Below are 17,523 nucleotides of genomic sequence, written 5' to 3' on the forward strand. Positions count from 1 at the left end.
TGTCCGGCAGTGAGTTTCACTATAAATGTGATGTTTCATAATTAAGTCCATCAATTTAGCGAGTTTTTGCTCATATATTCGTGCAGTCAAATCGTGTCGATCGAACGGATGCTGACTGGACAATAGAAGCTCTTTTATTTCGTGCCGTGTCGGATTGCGTGTAAATGTGATGAAAAAGTCAGAGCGGCCATACGAATGGACGTGTGTCGTGGCATCTAGTGTATATTCGTGCATTTGCTATGAGCTGCCACTCGACACTGCTGGGAGTATGATCATTTTGCCAACGTCAGAAACATTTCCACAGTTTGTAACTGCATCTTGCAAATGAATGTATTCTTCTGAATGCAATGATGTTTGTATTTACCTGTAACTGGACTAGTTTGCATAATATTGAAGTGAACAATAATATGGAAATCGTAGACCTGCCTTAATGCAAAAACTTTTGTTGTTTATTTATTTATTTAACAATGGAAACTACTCCAGGTAGAAATTTCAACAATGTAGGAAACGACAGACTGATATTTACAGTAAAGAAGGCACATCAAGGATTATCCATTCTGGACTGAGAAGTGTCTTTTAATTGTGCATGTCTGCAACCTGAGATATATATTTATTCTCAAACTAGTTTCAGTGACAAATATCACCACCATCCACGGGTTCCTCAATTCTTATTTACACCACAGTATGGTTTTACGATCATTGCCACCACTATTTCTGGCATACTTTCTGAGTTTTTCTCGGCATACATCACGTCACTTGCAATTTTGTTGGGTGGCACACAGAAAAAAAAAATAACTTTCACATCTCATTCATAATGCAAAACATGTGACATATGCGAACAAGTGGCTCGTGAACATTCTCTTTCAATTCTCGCAGCATATTGGTCTACTGATTCCGACGTGTGCAACTGAGCAGCACCTACACATTCTCTTTCGATTGTTACAGCCTGTCACTCTTTTGATTTTGATGCACTTGAATCAGCAATTTGTAAATAATCTGCTCCATTCCTTGATGCACGTTGCTCTTGTGATTGTGATGCACACGATCGAGTAGCACGTCAACATTCTCGTTCGATCCTTGCCCCGTGTTGATCTCTAGATTCTCATGCACGTGAATGTGCAATTCGTAGACAATCTGTGTCATTCCTCATTTGTTTGAGAAATTCCAATTCAATGTTTCTATGTGCTGTGCTGGTGGATCTACTAAGTGACGAATGTTTGGGAGGCATATTTTTTGACAAAGCTATTAACACGATATACGCTTGTATAACCAAAATATTGTTCACTGGTTCAATGAAAAACTTCAAAAATTACTGTTTGCACTGGAAAATTTCAATCTGGCACTATAAAACACTGATATGCTTCTTTCTGTCAAACTCAAATATCTCACAACTGCCACGCTCTTTCAAATACACTTGCCGGTATGACACACATGCCGCTTACTGTTTTATCACAATCACACGAGCGATATGGCTGCGCATAAAATATGAAGAAACAAACAAACATTGACTTTTATACATGGTGTCCCATTTACCTTGACCAACCTAAATTACTGTTTGTCCAGACGCAAATTACAAAATGTTTCAAGCAAATGGTCATTGTAGCTTTGTTTATCACAAAGATATGAACAGTGGTATAACTTTTTTAAATGGCACCCTGTATTTTTTATTCGGTAATTCATTTTCTCTCCTTAAGACCTATTTAAAAATGTATCACAATGTACCATTCACTGAAAAACTACATTATTAATTACATAACACAAAATTGATGCTCCCAGCACTTAGCGCAGGTACTCGGAGTAATGGAACACATCTGCGAGCTGATGTTGACAGCGGACAAATGTAAACACAAATAGAACAACCACCCGTCATTCCGTCAGCCATCATCAATTGAAGAGTTGTGTGAGTAGAATCTACACCAACAAAGAGGAGGTAGAAATGCTACTCATTTATGGGGAATGTAAGTTAGCAGAACAGTAATTGCAATAGTTTTCTTATTTGTGAGTACATTTAGTACAGTTGTTTAGTCCTACTAAATACTGTTGTGTGAAGTTGGCATGCAGTAAAGGCTACTGTCCTTCCTACAAACTGCATTGATATAATATTTCTTTTATTGTTGTTGATTCTGAAGGTAGGCGAAATGCTACGCAGGCAGCAGAACTGTACAGAGAGCGATATCCTGACAAGAACCCACCTTCCCGACCGAAGTTTCCTCATCTTGTTGCCAAGCTTCAGGAAACGGGGAATTTCAACCCATGACAATGCAATCATCATAGCACTCACGGAGATGAAGCTGCCACAGTTACTGTTCTCGCTTCCGTTGCCACGAATCCACATGTGAGCACACGACAGCTTGGACACGAGTTTGGCATTCCTAAAACCAGTGTACATTGGATTCTTACACGTCACCAGTTTCACCATTACCATGTACACCTACATTGAGAATTGCACGGGAATGATTTCCAGAATCACGCACAGTTCTGTCAGTGGGCACAGCAGCAAATCCTCACCAACCCGAACTTCTTCTCCAGTGTTCTATTTACCGATGAATGTTCTTTTTCAAAGAAAGGACAGGTAAATACAAGGAACATGCATTATTGGTCCAGCGACAACCCACGATGGCTTAGACAGGTGAAACATCAGCGTCAATGGAGAGTTAATGTCTGGTGAGGGATGCTTGGAACTACAATTATTGGCCCTTATTTCATCAACGGTACGGCATATGCCAACTTCCTCAGATGAATTCCTCCTCCTCTTCTGGATGAAGTGCCACTAAGAACCAGAATGCTTATGTGGTATCAACACGATGGATGTCCAGCACGTAATGCCTTGCATGCACATTGTGTTCTGAACCGAAGGTATCCTGCCAGATGGATTGGTCGAGGAGGAACAGTTACTTGGCCTACTAGGTCTCCTGATTTAAATCCTCTGGACTTTTTTCTTTGAGGATGCATTACAGACGCTGTCTATCACGATATTCCAACTTCAGAGGACATGCAGGAACGTATCGTGCTTGCTTGTGATTCTCTTCAGCAGGCAACACTGGAAGCAGTAAATAATTCTTTCATTCAACGATTGCTCCAGTGTATCGGTGTCCAGGGTCACCACTTTGAGCACCTTCGAATGTTCTACTCCTGGGCAATGGTACAGGAGAGTCAAAGTCAATTTTGTGTTATGTTTTTACGTGGTATTCATTTGTTTTCTGACAACTCCAGCTAGTGGACGAGTTTGTGATCCCAGGCTCAGAGTCAATGTCGTGTTATGTAATTAATAATGTTGTGTTTCAGTGAATAGTACACTGTGATACATTTTTGAATGGGTCTTTAGGAGAGGAAATGAATTACCGAATAAAAATACAAGGTGCTATTTAAAAAAGTCACACTGCTGTTCAAATCTTTGTAAAGAGAAAGCTGCAATGACTGACTGATGTCTCCGATGGCTAAAGAACATTTGCTTGAAACATTTTGTAATTTGCGTCTGGACAAACAGTTATTTAGGGTGGCCATGATAAATGGGACACCCTGTATATCAGATGATTATTACAAAATAATAATTATTACTACTTTTATATTACTATCCTCATTATTAGTGGCAACAACTGATAATGCCAAATCTACATAGTTGGGAAAAGCAAAAAAACAGTGTCTCTCTGTTTGTACATAATTTATATATATACAAAACATTGAGAAGGTATTCTGATGCCACAGAATTACACTGCTCCCTTCCCCCCTCCCCCTCATCACTGTTGAGAAAGAGCCAGGTTACAAAATAAATAACGTAATAAGAATGTTCTACAAGCCGTACCAGGAAAGTGACTGGTTGTAAGTGTCAATATGAAAGCTTTTAATTAAATGCCATCAATATGGAGACATGATGTTTTATTTCTAAAATATCCATATAGAAATACAGCAGAGATATGTTAAACAGTTGAACCGCAGTCAACAAAATACATTCCTCATTTCTTTTTAATTTATTATAAGAGAATAACAAAATTAAACTAAAGAGAAAATCTCTCAATATTGATCTCTGTTTCATATGCATTGCCACTCTCAGGATCAAATGTTACAAAGCCCACTGTAAAAACTCCCTGGGCTGTTGAGGAAGAAATGGCAACATTGTTAAAGGGGTCATTCTCATTATCAACAGATAAACAATGCTGGTCTTTCATAAGAAGAACATCACCTTTGACAATTTCTCTTTTCCACTCAATGAGTTTTTCCAGTCTTCTGTTTCAGAATAATAATTTTTAATAGCTATTACAAATGTACAAGACACTTTGACCATATCGGATTTTGAGATTTTATATGCCCGCATCAACAACGTTGCAGCAGCGTCTTTAGAAGCGAAGTAGTCAGTTATACAGGTTGGAATTACACAGAATGGTTTCACGGCTTTAGCCGAGTCGACAATTTTATGGAACAGGGCATCAGTTACCATTCTCCATTTCTCTATAACCTCTGTCACAGTTAAAAAAGGTGTGCCCACTCATTAAAAACTTGTGCATTATCTCTTCAAACTATCTCACACTTCACAGAGGAGACGTAGATGCACACCACGTCTAACTCCAGAGGGAAGCACTGCTCAGCACATAGATCATGTGCCACCTATTAATGCACGTCTGAAATATTTTCACCACAATACGGCACCCAAATCGAGTCACAGGCACACAAGAGAGTACTGAGAACACGACAGTGAAAACGCATTGCTGAAAACACGGAACTTCGAACATTTCCGGTTTCCACGCTCCAAATGCTCACAGGCTTTGAGAATACGATATCCACCCGTACCGTAACGAGAGAGGTAGACCGTTTCTCACTCTCGCTGCAGACCGAGAATCAGAGTAGTAAGTTTGACAGTTGTCCTAGATAACAGAACGCAGCATGTCATTTTCAATGGAGAGAAGTCTTCCGAAGTAAGAGTGATTTCAGGTGTGTCGCAGGGGAGTGTCGTAGGGACCGTTGCTATTCACAATATACATAAATGACCTTGTGGATAACATCGTAAGTTCACTGAGGCTCTTTGCGGATGATGCTGTGGTATACTGAGAGGTTGTAACAATGGAAAATTGTACTGAAATGCAGGAGAATCTGCAACAAATTGACACACGGTGCAGGGAATGGCAATTAAATCTCAATGTAGACAAGTGTAATGTGCTGTGAATACATAGAAAGGAAGATCCTATATCATTTAGCTACAATATAGCAGGTCAGCAACTGGAAGCAGTTAATTCCATAAATTATCTGGGAGTACGCATTAGGAGTGATTTAAAATGGAATGATCATATAAAGTTGATTGTCGGTAAAGCAGATGCCGGACTGAGATTCATTGGAAGAATCCTAAGGAAATGCAATCTGAAAACAAAGTAAGTAGGTTACAGTACACTTGTTCGCCCACTGCTTGATTATTGCTCACCGGTGTGGGATCCGTACCAGATAGGGTTGAGAGAGAGAGAGAGAGAGAGAGAGAGAGAGAGAGAGAGAGAGAGAGAGAGAGAGAGAGCAGCGCACTTCGTTACAGGATCATTTAGTAATCGCGAAAGCGTTACGGAGATGATAGATAAACTCCAGTGGAAGACTCTGCAGGAGAGACGCTCAGTAGCTCGGTATGGGCTTTTGTTGAAGCTTCGAGAACATACCTTCACTGAGGAGTCAAGCAATATATTGCTACCTCCTACGTATATCTCGTGCAGAGGCATACCGACAATCCTCTTTCCACAAACAATACGAGACTGGAACAGAAGGGAGACCAGATAGAAGTACTCAAAGTGCCCTCCGCCACACACCGTCGGGTAGCCTGAGGAGTACGGATGTAGATGTAGATGTAGATGTAGATGTGCCATTATATATTCTGTGCCATCACAGAAGTAGAAAATTGTAGCTTCATAATAATAATTGCAAATTACATTAAATTTCAATCAAATGCGCTCGCCACGCACCTGCTGGGGCCCACCCTTGCCTGCCACCTGCGGAGAGGTGAGCGGCGATGCGGACGGTGAGGTGAACGATCGCGGCGTGGGCGGCGACAGCAGCTCGGCACCAGACCCGGGGCCGCGCACTCGCTGCTCGCCCGGTGTCAGCTGCAGGCTCAGCTGCTGCTGCTGCTGCTGCTGCTGTTGGAAAGTTGATCGTTACCTCCAACACTTCTCGTCACTCGTGTCAAGTCAGGTTTATAGGCGGTACTGAGAGACACTTATGGTAAACGTGAAAAAAGATACAAGTTCACATGCTTATCAGCACACAGTATAAACCACCAATCTTCGGAATGTGAAAGATGGAGGAAACATTCTTTCTCAAATGACATTTCCAAAATTCTGCTCCTAAGGGAGTGAAATTATGGGTTGAAGCCTCTTGTCATATTGTCACCTTGTTTATGCTCCTTTAGCTGCAAATGTGGAGTGTGACGAGAATATTATTTATCGAGGGCTCTCTGTGAAAAATGGTTTTGTGAAATTCGACCTTCAGGAACTGAAATTAGTAGCAAAGTGATTTTACATTTGGACACTGTCTTAACAGACAGTTACGATCGAAGAACTTCTTAAAACTCAGTTTCTAAGGAGGTGTGGGTGGTAGAAAATTTTGTTGTTGTACTGATGCCTTGTTTAAATTACACCCCAGAAACTTGAAAAATTTTGAGACAACATCCATTATGTAACATAAGTGGGCACTAAGAAATGATTTTAGAAAATTCACTGAGTGCTCACATCAGTATTCAGTTTTTTGTGTGGGGATGTGACAGTCTACAATTTCACTACCAGACATCTGGGCTAAGTCAACAGTCCTACAAACGTGACCTGTGAACATTACATTTGTTATACACTGTAGGCATCCTCTCAACAATTACTTTTCTTTATTCTGTCCCTAAACACACACACACACACACACACACACACACACACACACACAAAAACAAAGGATGCAAAACAAATATTCGTAACTTCACACTACAGCTCATGACACACACAAATAATTGACCATGCGGGTTGCATTGGAGCTCCTCAGATAGAAATAAGTTACATAGCCATGAAGAAAAATCATGGAATACAAACAATGGGCAATAACAACAAAAAAAGTGACACTCTCTGAAATAGTGAAAAGCACTGATCATTTGAAGTACAGCAAAACACCACTCTCACATTTTTCAAGGATCTTTAAAAAATGGTGTAAAAAAATATGAAAGTGAAAAAAATGGAACCACCTAACCCTTAGCATTATCATAGTTTATGTATGATACATGTTCGTGATATGTATCAAAATACTTGTGAGAGGCTTGTTTATTATGTTATAAACTTTTTCTGAATTTGTTACTACGTTCAGCCACCGACGTGACATTTCCTGACACTTTGGCACAATTTTATCGCACTAAAAATGCCACATTTTGGACAAAAAACAGTGGCATACTGAGCAGCTCCCATGTTTATTCAAGTGTTTGTGATGCCAAGTAGCCATATTTGGTGGTTTCGTGTCTACATTTGCGTACTAGCAAAATATGCCGTTTTTAAATGTTGCATTGCGTTAAAGATGCCTCCAAAAAACATTATTTTCAATGCCATTTGTCCTGTTTAATTGTTGAGAAAAATTGAGATTACTAGCTGAACATAGTATCCTGAATTTATTTGGTTGTTTTAGATTTTATAATGAAAAGTAGGCGAAATAGTGTGAAGTGTGTTAAATATAGTGCACGAACATAGAGACAGGGCTATCATACAGATTAGTCTGTTACCACCAGCTTTTATTTCACATCCAAATTCATTGGCTTTGGCAACTCACAACCATACTATCATCTCCAAACTTCATTTAGACCTTGGGCTATACTACACAGATCAATCTGTCAATGCAATCAAGATTTCAGGGTGTGTGTGTGTGTGTGTGTGTGTGTGTGTGTGTGTGTGTGTGACACATAAAATAATATTAAGCCATTTTACATACTAAACTGATCTTTCATTTGGATGGTCTTACATACTGACATAACGAACAAATAGGTAGTAGTTCTTTTGCAATATTTTCTCCTGTTTATAAAGACAATGAAAAGTTTTGATGCCTACACTTGTGGCAGAAATGCAGCATTTTACTGCCCACACGGCTGCATTTACAACTGCAATAGGAGTCTTACTAACACTATCATTGTTGTCCCATAAATGAAAGTCACTCATACATTCAACAGATACACTTTCAACACCAACACCAGTAGGTACAAAAATGTTGGACTGGATGCTCCAATTGAAGGCATTCTTACAATGCAGAAAGCAGAGTTTCATTGTCATCATTATCACACAGATGTGCTATGTCAATCCATTTCCTTGACCTGCCTGAATGAATTCCACTTTCTGACTGGAGCTGGAGATAGAGGGCTGCTTAAACTCTGTCCATGCACTGACAATTCAGTGCAATGCGCCTAAAATTGCCATTTTAATGGAGGCTTTAATGGAGCTTCTGTCAAACTTCTGCACAATGGTTTTCCCAAGAGAGTAATGCCCAATTCCAAGGGCCACACTTTGCCCGTGTGGTTCAATGGAATGAATTGTAACTACACACTGTGCAAATTTATATTTTTTGGATAGGTAGCAATTCACAAGCAGGAGAATTTTCCTATTGTAGATTCCAATTCTTGCATCAAGACTATGCAACTGCTTCTCAAATAGTTTTGATCCCATCCTCGCTTTATTATTGCCACTGTAGTTTGTGAGCAATGTTTTTACATTTTTATAATAATGTAGTTTTTTTTTAATTTGCCAATTACAAGCAGTTTAATTTTATCAGATACATCAGCCTTTGCGCCTAGCTAAAAGCGTAGCTGGAAATAAGGCCAGTTTCATCTATGTTGAAGATGTCCTTTGGTTTATACTAATTTTTTTAAGTTCTTGTGATCTATCCTCTGCCATTCAGTAACACTTTTTGCATTTACAATGTTTCCTTCACCAAATAAAATTTTGTATACAACCTTATAGTGCTTCTTGAGCCTATCAATACACCCTTTAGATGCTTAGAAGTACTGGATTACCATCAGTACTATTTTGCACAACAGTACGCCATTCACGGGGATGTTGAGAATACATCCTGTCTGAAACAAGTTATTCGTGATTTCTTCCGGCTCTGCATATTTCATGGGTTTTTTAATCCGGTCCAATGTAGAGTCTTTGTTTTTGACAACAGAGTTCAGCACAAACACAGGCGTCACTAAACTTTGAACTAATACAATGTGTGTTCCATGAATAACTTAAAACTATTTCAAGAATTTTTACTTTATTTTCTATCAAAAGGATCTTCCTATCCCTTTTCATAATTTATTTATTTATTTACACGTCAAGTTCCGTAGGACCAAATTGAGGAGGAAATCTCCAAGGTCATGGAACATGTCAGCAACTTCTACTTGAAAGAACGAGCTAACAACACAACATACAATCACTTACCTACAACTACGAACGTTAACAGGTAGATACAATTAACTCCCGGAACGGTGGCTGGCAGGAGTAGCTGTGTCAATCAAAATTGACTTGCCACAGTCTATAGTGGCACCTCTGCTGGTGCAGCCACTGTATTCACCCTACTTAGAAGACAACACTATGTTTAGTGCTTATATAAACTATAAACAAAACTATATTATTAGTTGCAAGTATTGGGAAGCAGACGGCCTGTGTGTACAATTGTTGCCTCATGTTCGAGTTAATACTGAAACTATACGGCTATAATAATATCGTGATATTACTTTTAGTGTAGCACATAGTATTGGAAACCAAGCACGGTAGTCACCAAGAACAAGTGAATGTTCACCTGAAGTCACAGCTTTTTCTGACTTCGATCGGAACAGTTACTCCCGTTGGCCACCGGGCCCAGCAGACCTCGGCAGCGACAGCTAACAAATCACTAGTGCTACGTATCGTTCAGACATTTACCGACTCAGATCTGCTGAGTAGACTGCTCAGGGGTCAAGAATGTTAATTGTGTAATGTTTGTAAACACTACTTCGAGAAGGATAACTCCGTGCCAGACTCATTTAATGTCAACGGCGTCAGTTTTATCTCCACAAATATTGTTTCATAAGGCATAGATCGTGGGAAAATTGTAAATACGTTAAGAAAATGCTAATTCCAGAAAAGTAAAAAAATGGGTTATACAGTACTCGAGGACACAATCCCGTGTAAGTATTTCGTCAGATTTGCAATCGGCACCTTCTACAAAATGTCAGATGAATTCGACCACAACATACAGAACCAGATAGAAGAGATGTGCAGTGCATAACAGACATCTGAAGTTGCCAAATTCATACTCCTTTGCCCTATTTCTGCAGTAATAATACAGCTGCCACTTCCCATAAAAAAGCGATGGTATGTATAGTCCTCCTTGTAATTCACATTGTGAAGCAATACATGTAGTTCACGTTTCTAAAAACTCTATGTATATGTATATGTTCCAGCAAAACTGTATAATGTAAAAACAGATATCTACACAGATGGCTTACTACCTACAAGAATGAGAACCTCATGCGCTCCTAGGAATGAGTTTAGAGTTAGTGAAGGAAAGGGATGGGAATGACATGCGAGCATAGCTCTGAAATCCCAACTAAACTCGGTAGACATTTGGCTCACTACCTAGGAAAAGATACTGTGTGAGTGACGCACTTGTAACACTGGTGTCTACGAGGAAGCTCTGTACAGCTGGGAGCAATGACTAGAAAAATATACTGTCAGGTGACGTAGTTGGGAAGCGCTAGGTAATCAGCTAGTCTATTTATAAAACGAGTAGAAAAATGAAGGTTAGCCAGACAAGTACTCTGACACTGCCTCGATACCTTACTTTGACATTCGTTGACAGTATCTTTCACAAAACAAACAGTAAGAGAGATTTTTACAGGCAGTCACCTAGTGAGAGACAATTGTCATTTGGGTGACCGGACGTGTAAGAACGAGCTAGAACACGAGTTGCTCGGCTGTTGTCTCTCGAAACGGACCGGATGTATCGTGTGCCAAAAACCGTCTGCAATAAGTAGGTGCTCAGCTTCAAAGGTACCGGGGCACAATTAACTGTGAACAGATATGACTAAGTTACAATGAAAACTGCACGCAGTCGGGCACAACTAATAATGGCACAGGTTAAACAGATACGCCCGAGTTCCTACGGTCGTACGTTTGTGGTCGACATGCAGACTCGTAAAATTCAGTATCTGGTAATCCCGGAGACAAGTAATACGATACCTACGACAAGTGAAAGATCTCTAATAAAGTGGTATTCTGAAATATAGCCAGTGGCACTGACGAGATCACAAAGACTGTGCTACGTTCACACACTTTCCTAGTGGGACCGGAACCTAGCAGCTGGATCGCGCTTTTCTCACAGGGGCAAACGGAGGCACTGGCAGCAGAACAACAGGTGTTCTGACGAAGTAAAATATTGCATAAGTAACGTAAATGTTGGTTTTCTACTGTTGTGATTGTTAACAAGCATTTTGTGGATATTCTACACAAATACTGTAAAAGGAAAGCTTCTTGAAGACTCAAAGTTTCTGCAAATGGAATTATAATTACCTCACTTTCAATCTTTGGCAACAGAGAGATCAGAGTAGTGAGGGAGGAAAAAAAGGCACTGAAGAATGTCTTACATCCAGGGAGGTGGAAAAAAAAACAATACTGTTATACGATTCACCTCTCGTAATCCAAATTCCATTAAAAGCTGCAATCAGTCACAGCCTCTCAGAAAACGGCTTTACAGACACGACAACGCTGAAGACCTGAGGAAAGCAGATTCCGGCACTCTCTCCCAGACGAGGGAGAAAACACAGCATTACTTTATAAAAGGAACTGACCAGGCATTCACCGGGCTACTTTACGAGAAACTCACATCAGCTTTACCTCTGCCCATCAGTGTTTGGCATACGGGAGGTTACTTTCAGAGCAGGTGCTGTCGGGAGGAACAGAGGATCCACTCCTCATTTCGAGACACGAGATCGAACTATTCTGAGAAAGCGTAATAAAACCCCGAGAAAATTACGCACATTCAAAAAAGTTGCCCTGTCTGTCATACGTAACGGGCTGTGAGATATAAGATCTCCGATACCACTCTGTTGCAGTCTGCTCACTGCCAGCTCCGAGAAAATTACGCACATTCAAAAAAGTTGCCCTGTCTGTCATACGTAACGGGCTGTGCGATATAAGATCTCCGATACCACTTTGTTGCAGTCCGCTCACTGCCAGCTCCTGTTTCACAAACCGTTCGTTCACAGCACGTGTTTTTCGTTTTAAGCCCTCCTGTCATTTTTGTTTTCATCTATAACCCAATATTTGTGTTTACAACACACTTTTGCCTTACATGATGTATCCGTATTTTGACTTTGATCTTTTGTCCTTAATTTTAATGTTTTTACCATTCTTGCAGCTCTGGTGGCTAATCAGGAAGCAGTCACAATTATTCTTCGATTACAAGAGCCACATTACAAGACTGTCAAAGACCAACTGTTCAAAGAACAGCATATGCTTGCATATAGGCAGTATTTTAAAGTAACTAACAATTTAATTTTCTGAAGAAAATGTGTAAATTTTAAGAAGTCTAGTCACATCAATGATAATAAAAAAGGACTAATTGAGAATGACTTTTCTGCAAAGAAAAATTATTAATTATTATCTTACAGCTAGATGCTGTTGCTGCTGGTGGTAAAGTTGTTGCTGAGGTTGTTCAAGTTGCAACTGCTGCTGCTGCTGCTGTTGCTGCTGCAGTTGCTGCTGCTGCTGTTGTTGTTGTTGTTGCAGTTGTTGTTGAAGTAACAGCTGTTGTTGTTGTTGTTGTTGTTGTTGCTGCTGCTGCTGCTGCAGGTGCTGCAGCTGTTGTTGTTGCAGCTGTTGTTGCTGCAGAATGCGATGCTGCATTTGCAACTGCAAAAACGACAGTAGCAGGGATACATACGAGTGTAATTTTTCAAATCAAACAATCACTGTCAAAGGTATCCACTGCTCGTGAATGAGACAGACCTGCTCAGTAAAACAAAGCAAACCATCATTCTTACATCTAGGTAGTGTATAATACCCATTTACCAGTCCTAATGACCAAGAAATCATCTGCACAATGAGAGTTTATCCATGATTATTTCATGACTCATATTTGCTTTACAATCCAATGAGTCTCATCTTAATGTAATGTCCTGGATTGTTTCATTCTTCAAGAGTAGCAATAGTTATTTGTAAATTTCATTTTTTGTTCAACTGAAGTGCATCAGGATGACTACTCAAACTGAAGAGATTGAGAATTCCAGGTACGGGGAGGAAAATCACGTCATACAAAGCTCCTGAGAAATTAACTGCAAGTGGGGTGGTGGGGAAGGAAGGTGTCGATCATCTCACAATAAAGACTTTTCTTCCTTCTCAGTTGCAGTTTAATTGTAGTTCTTGAATGTTGATAATTTATATGAACCAATATTCAAATAATCAACCCCCTCTGAAATACTAAGTGTTTTGAAATGTATGGTTTATAAATCTCGATAAAATTAAATTCCAGTGTCAGTTTAAAAACACAGAATTCCCCAGATTTTTTTTATTTTTCTAGGTAAAATGTAATTGCATGAGAATTCCAGGTTTTCCAGAAGAAACACCATCCTGTGGATTGAACGCACACACTGAGAGAGAGAGGGGGTGAGAGGGGGGGCAGGGGGGGGGGGGGCGAAGGAGAGGGGGAGAATAATTCCTTAATTTTTTGTGGAAGTTGATGGATTTTATTTAAACATGCTCATAGTGCCTACATAAGGAACTTAAGTACTTAAAAAAGATCTAACAATCTTGTTGCTACAAAATATGGATAATCAAAACAAAACGTCTGGTTTTCAAACACAGTATGGCAACTACTTTCCATAATTTATGTGGATACAAACCAGTGTTCACTAATGCTGTTAAAAGCTAAGCACCTCTCACATATGACAAATTTCTTTTCAGAGAGGGGGGGGGGATATTGTTCCTGATTTTGACTTTCTCTAAAGATCCTAAGCTGTTTGCAGGCTCAAGTCATAACACGCAGTTACAGTTTCATATTAAAAATAAATAACTGTTTTTGTACAGACTTAGTCCTCACTGTTACTGATTATTGGTATCCTCATCCTAATGACACTCGGTTATTTGTTGTATGTCACAATTTTGCTGACACATGCACTGCTCTTCGAACTGATAGAAAAGCTTAGACACTGTAAGGCAGAGTTTCTTCCCACTACTGATCAACTCACGAAATAATGACAACAAAAATTAGAATACTCTAAAACTGTATTGCAGCGAAAAATATTTCTTAATTCGTATATAGCCAACAGTGCCCCAGATGCCAAAAACAAATGTGCAGTGTAAATATTTATAGCAGCATTCCAAAATCAAATTAACAGTGACGAATCTTAATACAGTGCAAGACACACAACATTGCACAACATGTAACATTACTTAATGACGAAATTTAACTGCCTTTAGAAAAATAATTGGGAACGACTAAAGAGGGAAGGAGTATAATTGATGTCCGAACAAAAAGTATCGTTATTTTCTCGGGTGTCCCACATTCGTCTCACACCACCACCTGATGAAATATATTAGTGTAGGAATAGCAAAGTGTGTCCTCCATAGAATTAATGGTACAGTCTTATATGTCCAAATATCTCCCATTAATGTGAAGCTCTGTAGTATCCACAGAATATGTGGAGTTGACATAACATTTGAAAACTGTTTGTGCCGGTGCCACAGAAAGTGTATATGTCGCGTATCCACTGTATGAGCCAGCTCGAGAAGCGGTTAAGTCGAGAAGGAAGGAGGGAACAATGGAAGATCACACTGACACTGAGGTAATTAGAGATGGAGTGCAAACTTGGATTACACAAAGATGTCAAACAACTCATCCCAGCATTTGCCTGGAGTGATTTAGTGAAATTTCAGAAAACTTTAACGTGGACGGCCGGCTGGGGATTTGAAAGTCCAAAATGTGAGTCCAGTGTGCCGACCGGTGTGCCTTCTCATTCAGTAAGTTAAGAAGGAACGAGCGGCAAGTAACTGACACTGAGATGTGTATGCCTGACTGACAAAAATGGGAAAGTTTTACAAAACTGGGTGTGCAAGGAAATATCAAATTATGTCTGCAATTCCCTAACAGCTTATTAACATATGTAGACTGACTGCACGAAATGTCACCTAGACGGGAATCCTTATAAACACGCTTTCCGTATTATGTCGACTTCCACGAGACGGGAGTACACGTATCGACTTCGGTCGAGAAGTCGTTCACGAGATAAGTGCGTACCGTCGAAATGTAATCGGACGGCCTCTGTTCTTTCCCCTCTCTGATCATTTCTCGACTCCCACAGTTTTTAGTAGCGCCTGCCTACACTGAAATAATGTAACATTCATTTTGCCAGCCACCTTTTGCCTCAACTGATCGGTGTATCGTCAGTGGCTCCATGTGTCGGTGTCTTTTACACGTGCGCTCGCTCTCCTCCCAGTAGAGCTATACTTTAACGTATACCGCAAATAAATCTCGCTTGCAAAGCACATAAACTGTGTACACACTACATTATTGAGGAAACAGGTAGAACAATGAGAACAGGGCAACGAAATGTGTGAGAATTGGGAAATGTGGCAATGCAGGAAGTTGCTCTGTGGTAGGCCACCGAAAGAAATATGTGGTACGCCTAAACAGTTTGTTAACACTGTCACAAAAAAGAGCCAGTAGAAAACACAAATTAAATATTTTAATTCTGTTTTTAAACCATTTCCTTTGGCCAAAATACACTTTCGGTAGTATTGACGAAGATGCTCGAAAATGTCAGCAAAGGCTCCTTTCTCGAGCCATTTGAAGTTCACAACAGAGTACGTGACACTAACGTTCCAAAAAAGTTATTAGGTCAAAAAGGAATTTTACAGTGTTGAAGAGTATTTATCACGCGAAATTGATACGTAATGTTATTTAGAATCATTGACATTAAAATGCAGGCAAAACGGTTACGAAGTGATAATAAATGTCTGCTGTTATTTACGTGTCCTATATTACACACATCTACATTTACTGTACATCGTGTAATCCTACAGGATCAAATACAATTCAATTAAAAATTCAGACATAACAAGCACCACTACACTTCTTACCGCGAGGCAGCAGTTTGTGGAAGACAGATCTCTGACACACGTGCCAATTAAGTCTCCACCTAAGTAGCATTTGGGGACACGATCGATTTGAGTACCATAAATTGGGAAAAGGTATCCACTCCACCGAGCCTCCGCAAATGACAGTGTCAGTACTGTCCGAGTTAGTCACCGATCACTCAGATACTAATTTCGTTTAAGTGGTTCTCGATTTCGTAACAGCAGCCATCACACTCGTTCACAACTTGAGTTTACACAATTCGGATAAGCCGGTGTCACGAGGGAGGATCCGGAGGGCACGCATTCCGAAGTAGCCGTCCGAGCCACGCACGTCGGGTCGGGCGGCACGTTTGGCCAGTGAACAGACGACACTGCTCTCGTCTGTAGTCAGGAAGTGGTTTCTCATTTGGGAGTGAATGTGATCGGTGGCTGTATCCAGGTAACAGGCTGTGCAGAAGTTACAGCAAAGCTCGTATACAGTACAGGTGCTCCCTCAGGTGGCCGTATCTCCGAAAGGGTAGGATAAGCCCGGGCCGGAGTGGGACACGCCGAGTGGATGCGTCTGAGGAGCCTCGCACCCGGATACGACTCCTGTCGCGAGGCGTCGGGTACGTAAGTAATTGTACGTAGGTGTCGTAGTAATCCCAGTTAGTTAACGACACAGCAAATGAGCATTCGCAGATAACTTGCTGCCGTGCACTCGCATTCGTTTGCAGACGGGCATTTATATTAGCAGGAGTGGAATGGAATGTGAAATAATGAGCACGGCCTATGAACACTGCACGACTGTTTTTTGGTGCTGATAATCCACACAAAGAGTACAGCAACTAACAGTTATCCCCAAAATGCAAAACTTTTGTATTCAGAAAGGAGAGTGAACCACTGTCTTGACGAAGTGAGTGAAACAGTGTAAGAGAAGAAGAATTTATGTGCCTGAATTTCTAATTACTTGTGAAATGAGTGCAGGTAGTGCACTCATCAATGAATTGCTGTGCCAGTTTTCCTTGGCATTATTCCAAAACTTTGTGAACATTTGTCGTTTGACTCTTTTCACAGCCTTGTAATAAGGAAGAAATTTAAAAGCAGAACGCCAATTACTGACAACCGACACAACCTGAAGACAGGCTAATATTTACACACTCGGTTACAGAAACTGGAGATATTTAAGTTAGAAACTGTTTTTCATTTCAATAGCTACTATAGCTCAGATAGTTCCTGACGTGTGCAGTAATGTATGCAAAGCACTTCCGAGGATTTTATTAACACACTGACTGACGTTACTGGCAATCTAGTGGCACCAAATGGGTTAAGGATCGCATAAGGAAGGTACGTCATTAACACACGATTAATGTAATGTGAAACAAACGTAGGTAACTTCGTGATATCTGCTATATAGTTTGTTAGAGGGCAGACACTGTGATCCTGTGTGTGTAAATCATTGCTA

At 40.2% G+C, this 17,523-nt stretch overlaps 1 protein-coding gene across 1 annotated transcript in view; it reads right to left on the bottom strand.

Annotated features, from left to right (window-relative positions):
• The window catches only part of LOC126428342 (histone-lysine N-methyltransferase 2C-like), a 440,767-nt gene that overhangs the window by 102,322 nt on the left and 320,922 nt on the right, over positions 1-17,523 (bottom strand). Inside the window, exons 58-59 of the mRNA XM_050090275.1 lie at positions 12,615-12,857; positions 5,934-6,107 (exon numbers count right to left, since the gene is read on the bottom strand). Coding sequence (XP_049946232.1) covers positions 5,934-6,107; positions 12,615-12,857 — 417 coding nt within the window. The remainder of the gene's footprint in view (positions 1-5,933; positions 6,108-12,614; positions 12,858-17,523) is intronic.

This window comes from Schistocerca serialis, chromosome 12 (genome assembly GCF_023864345.2).
Source record: "Schistocerca serialis cubense isolate TAMUIC-IGC-003099 chromosome 12, iqSchSeri2.2, whole genome shotgun sequence".
NCBI classification, from domain to species: domain Eukaryota; kingdom Metazoa; phylum Arthropoda; class Insecta; order Orthoptera; family Acrididae; genus Schistocerca; species Schistocerca serialis.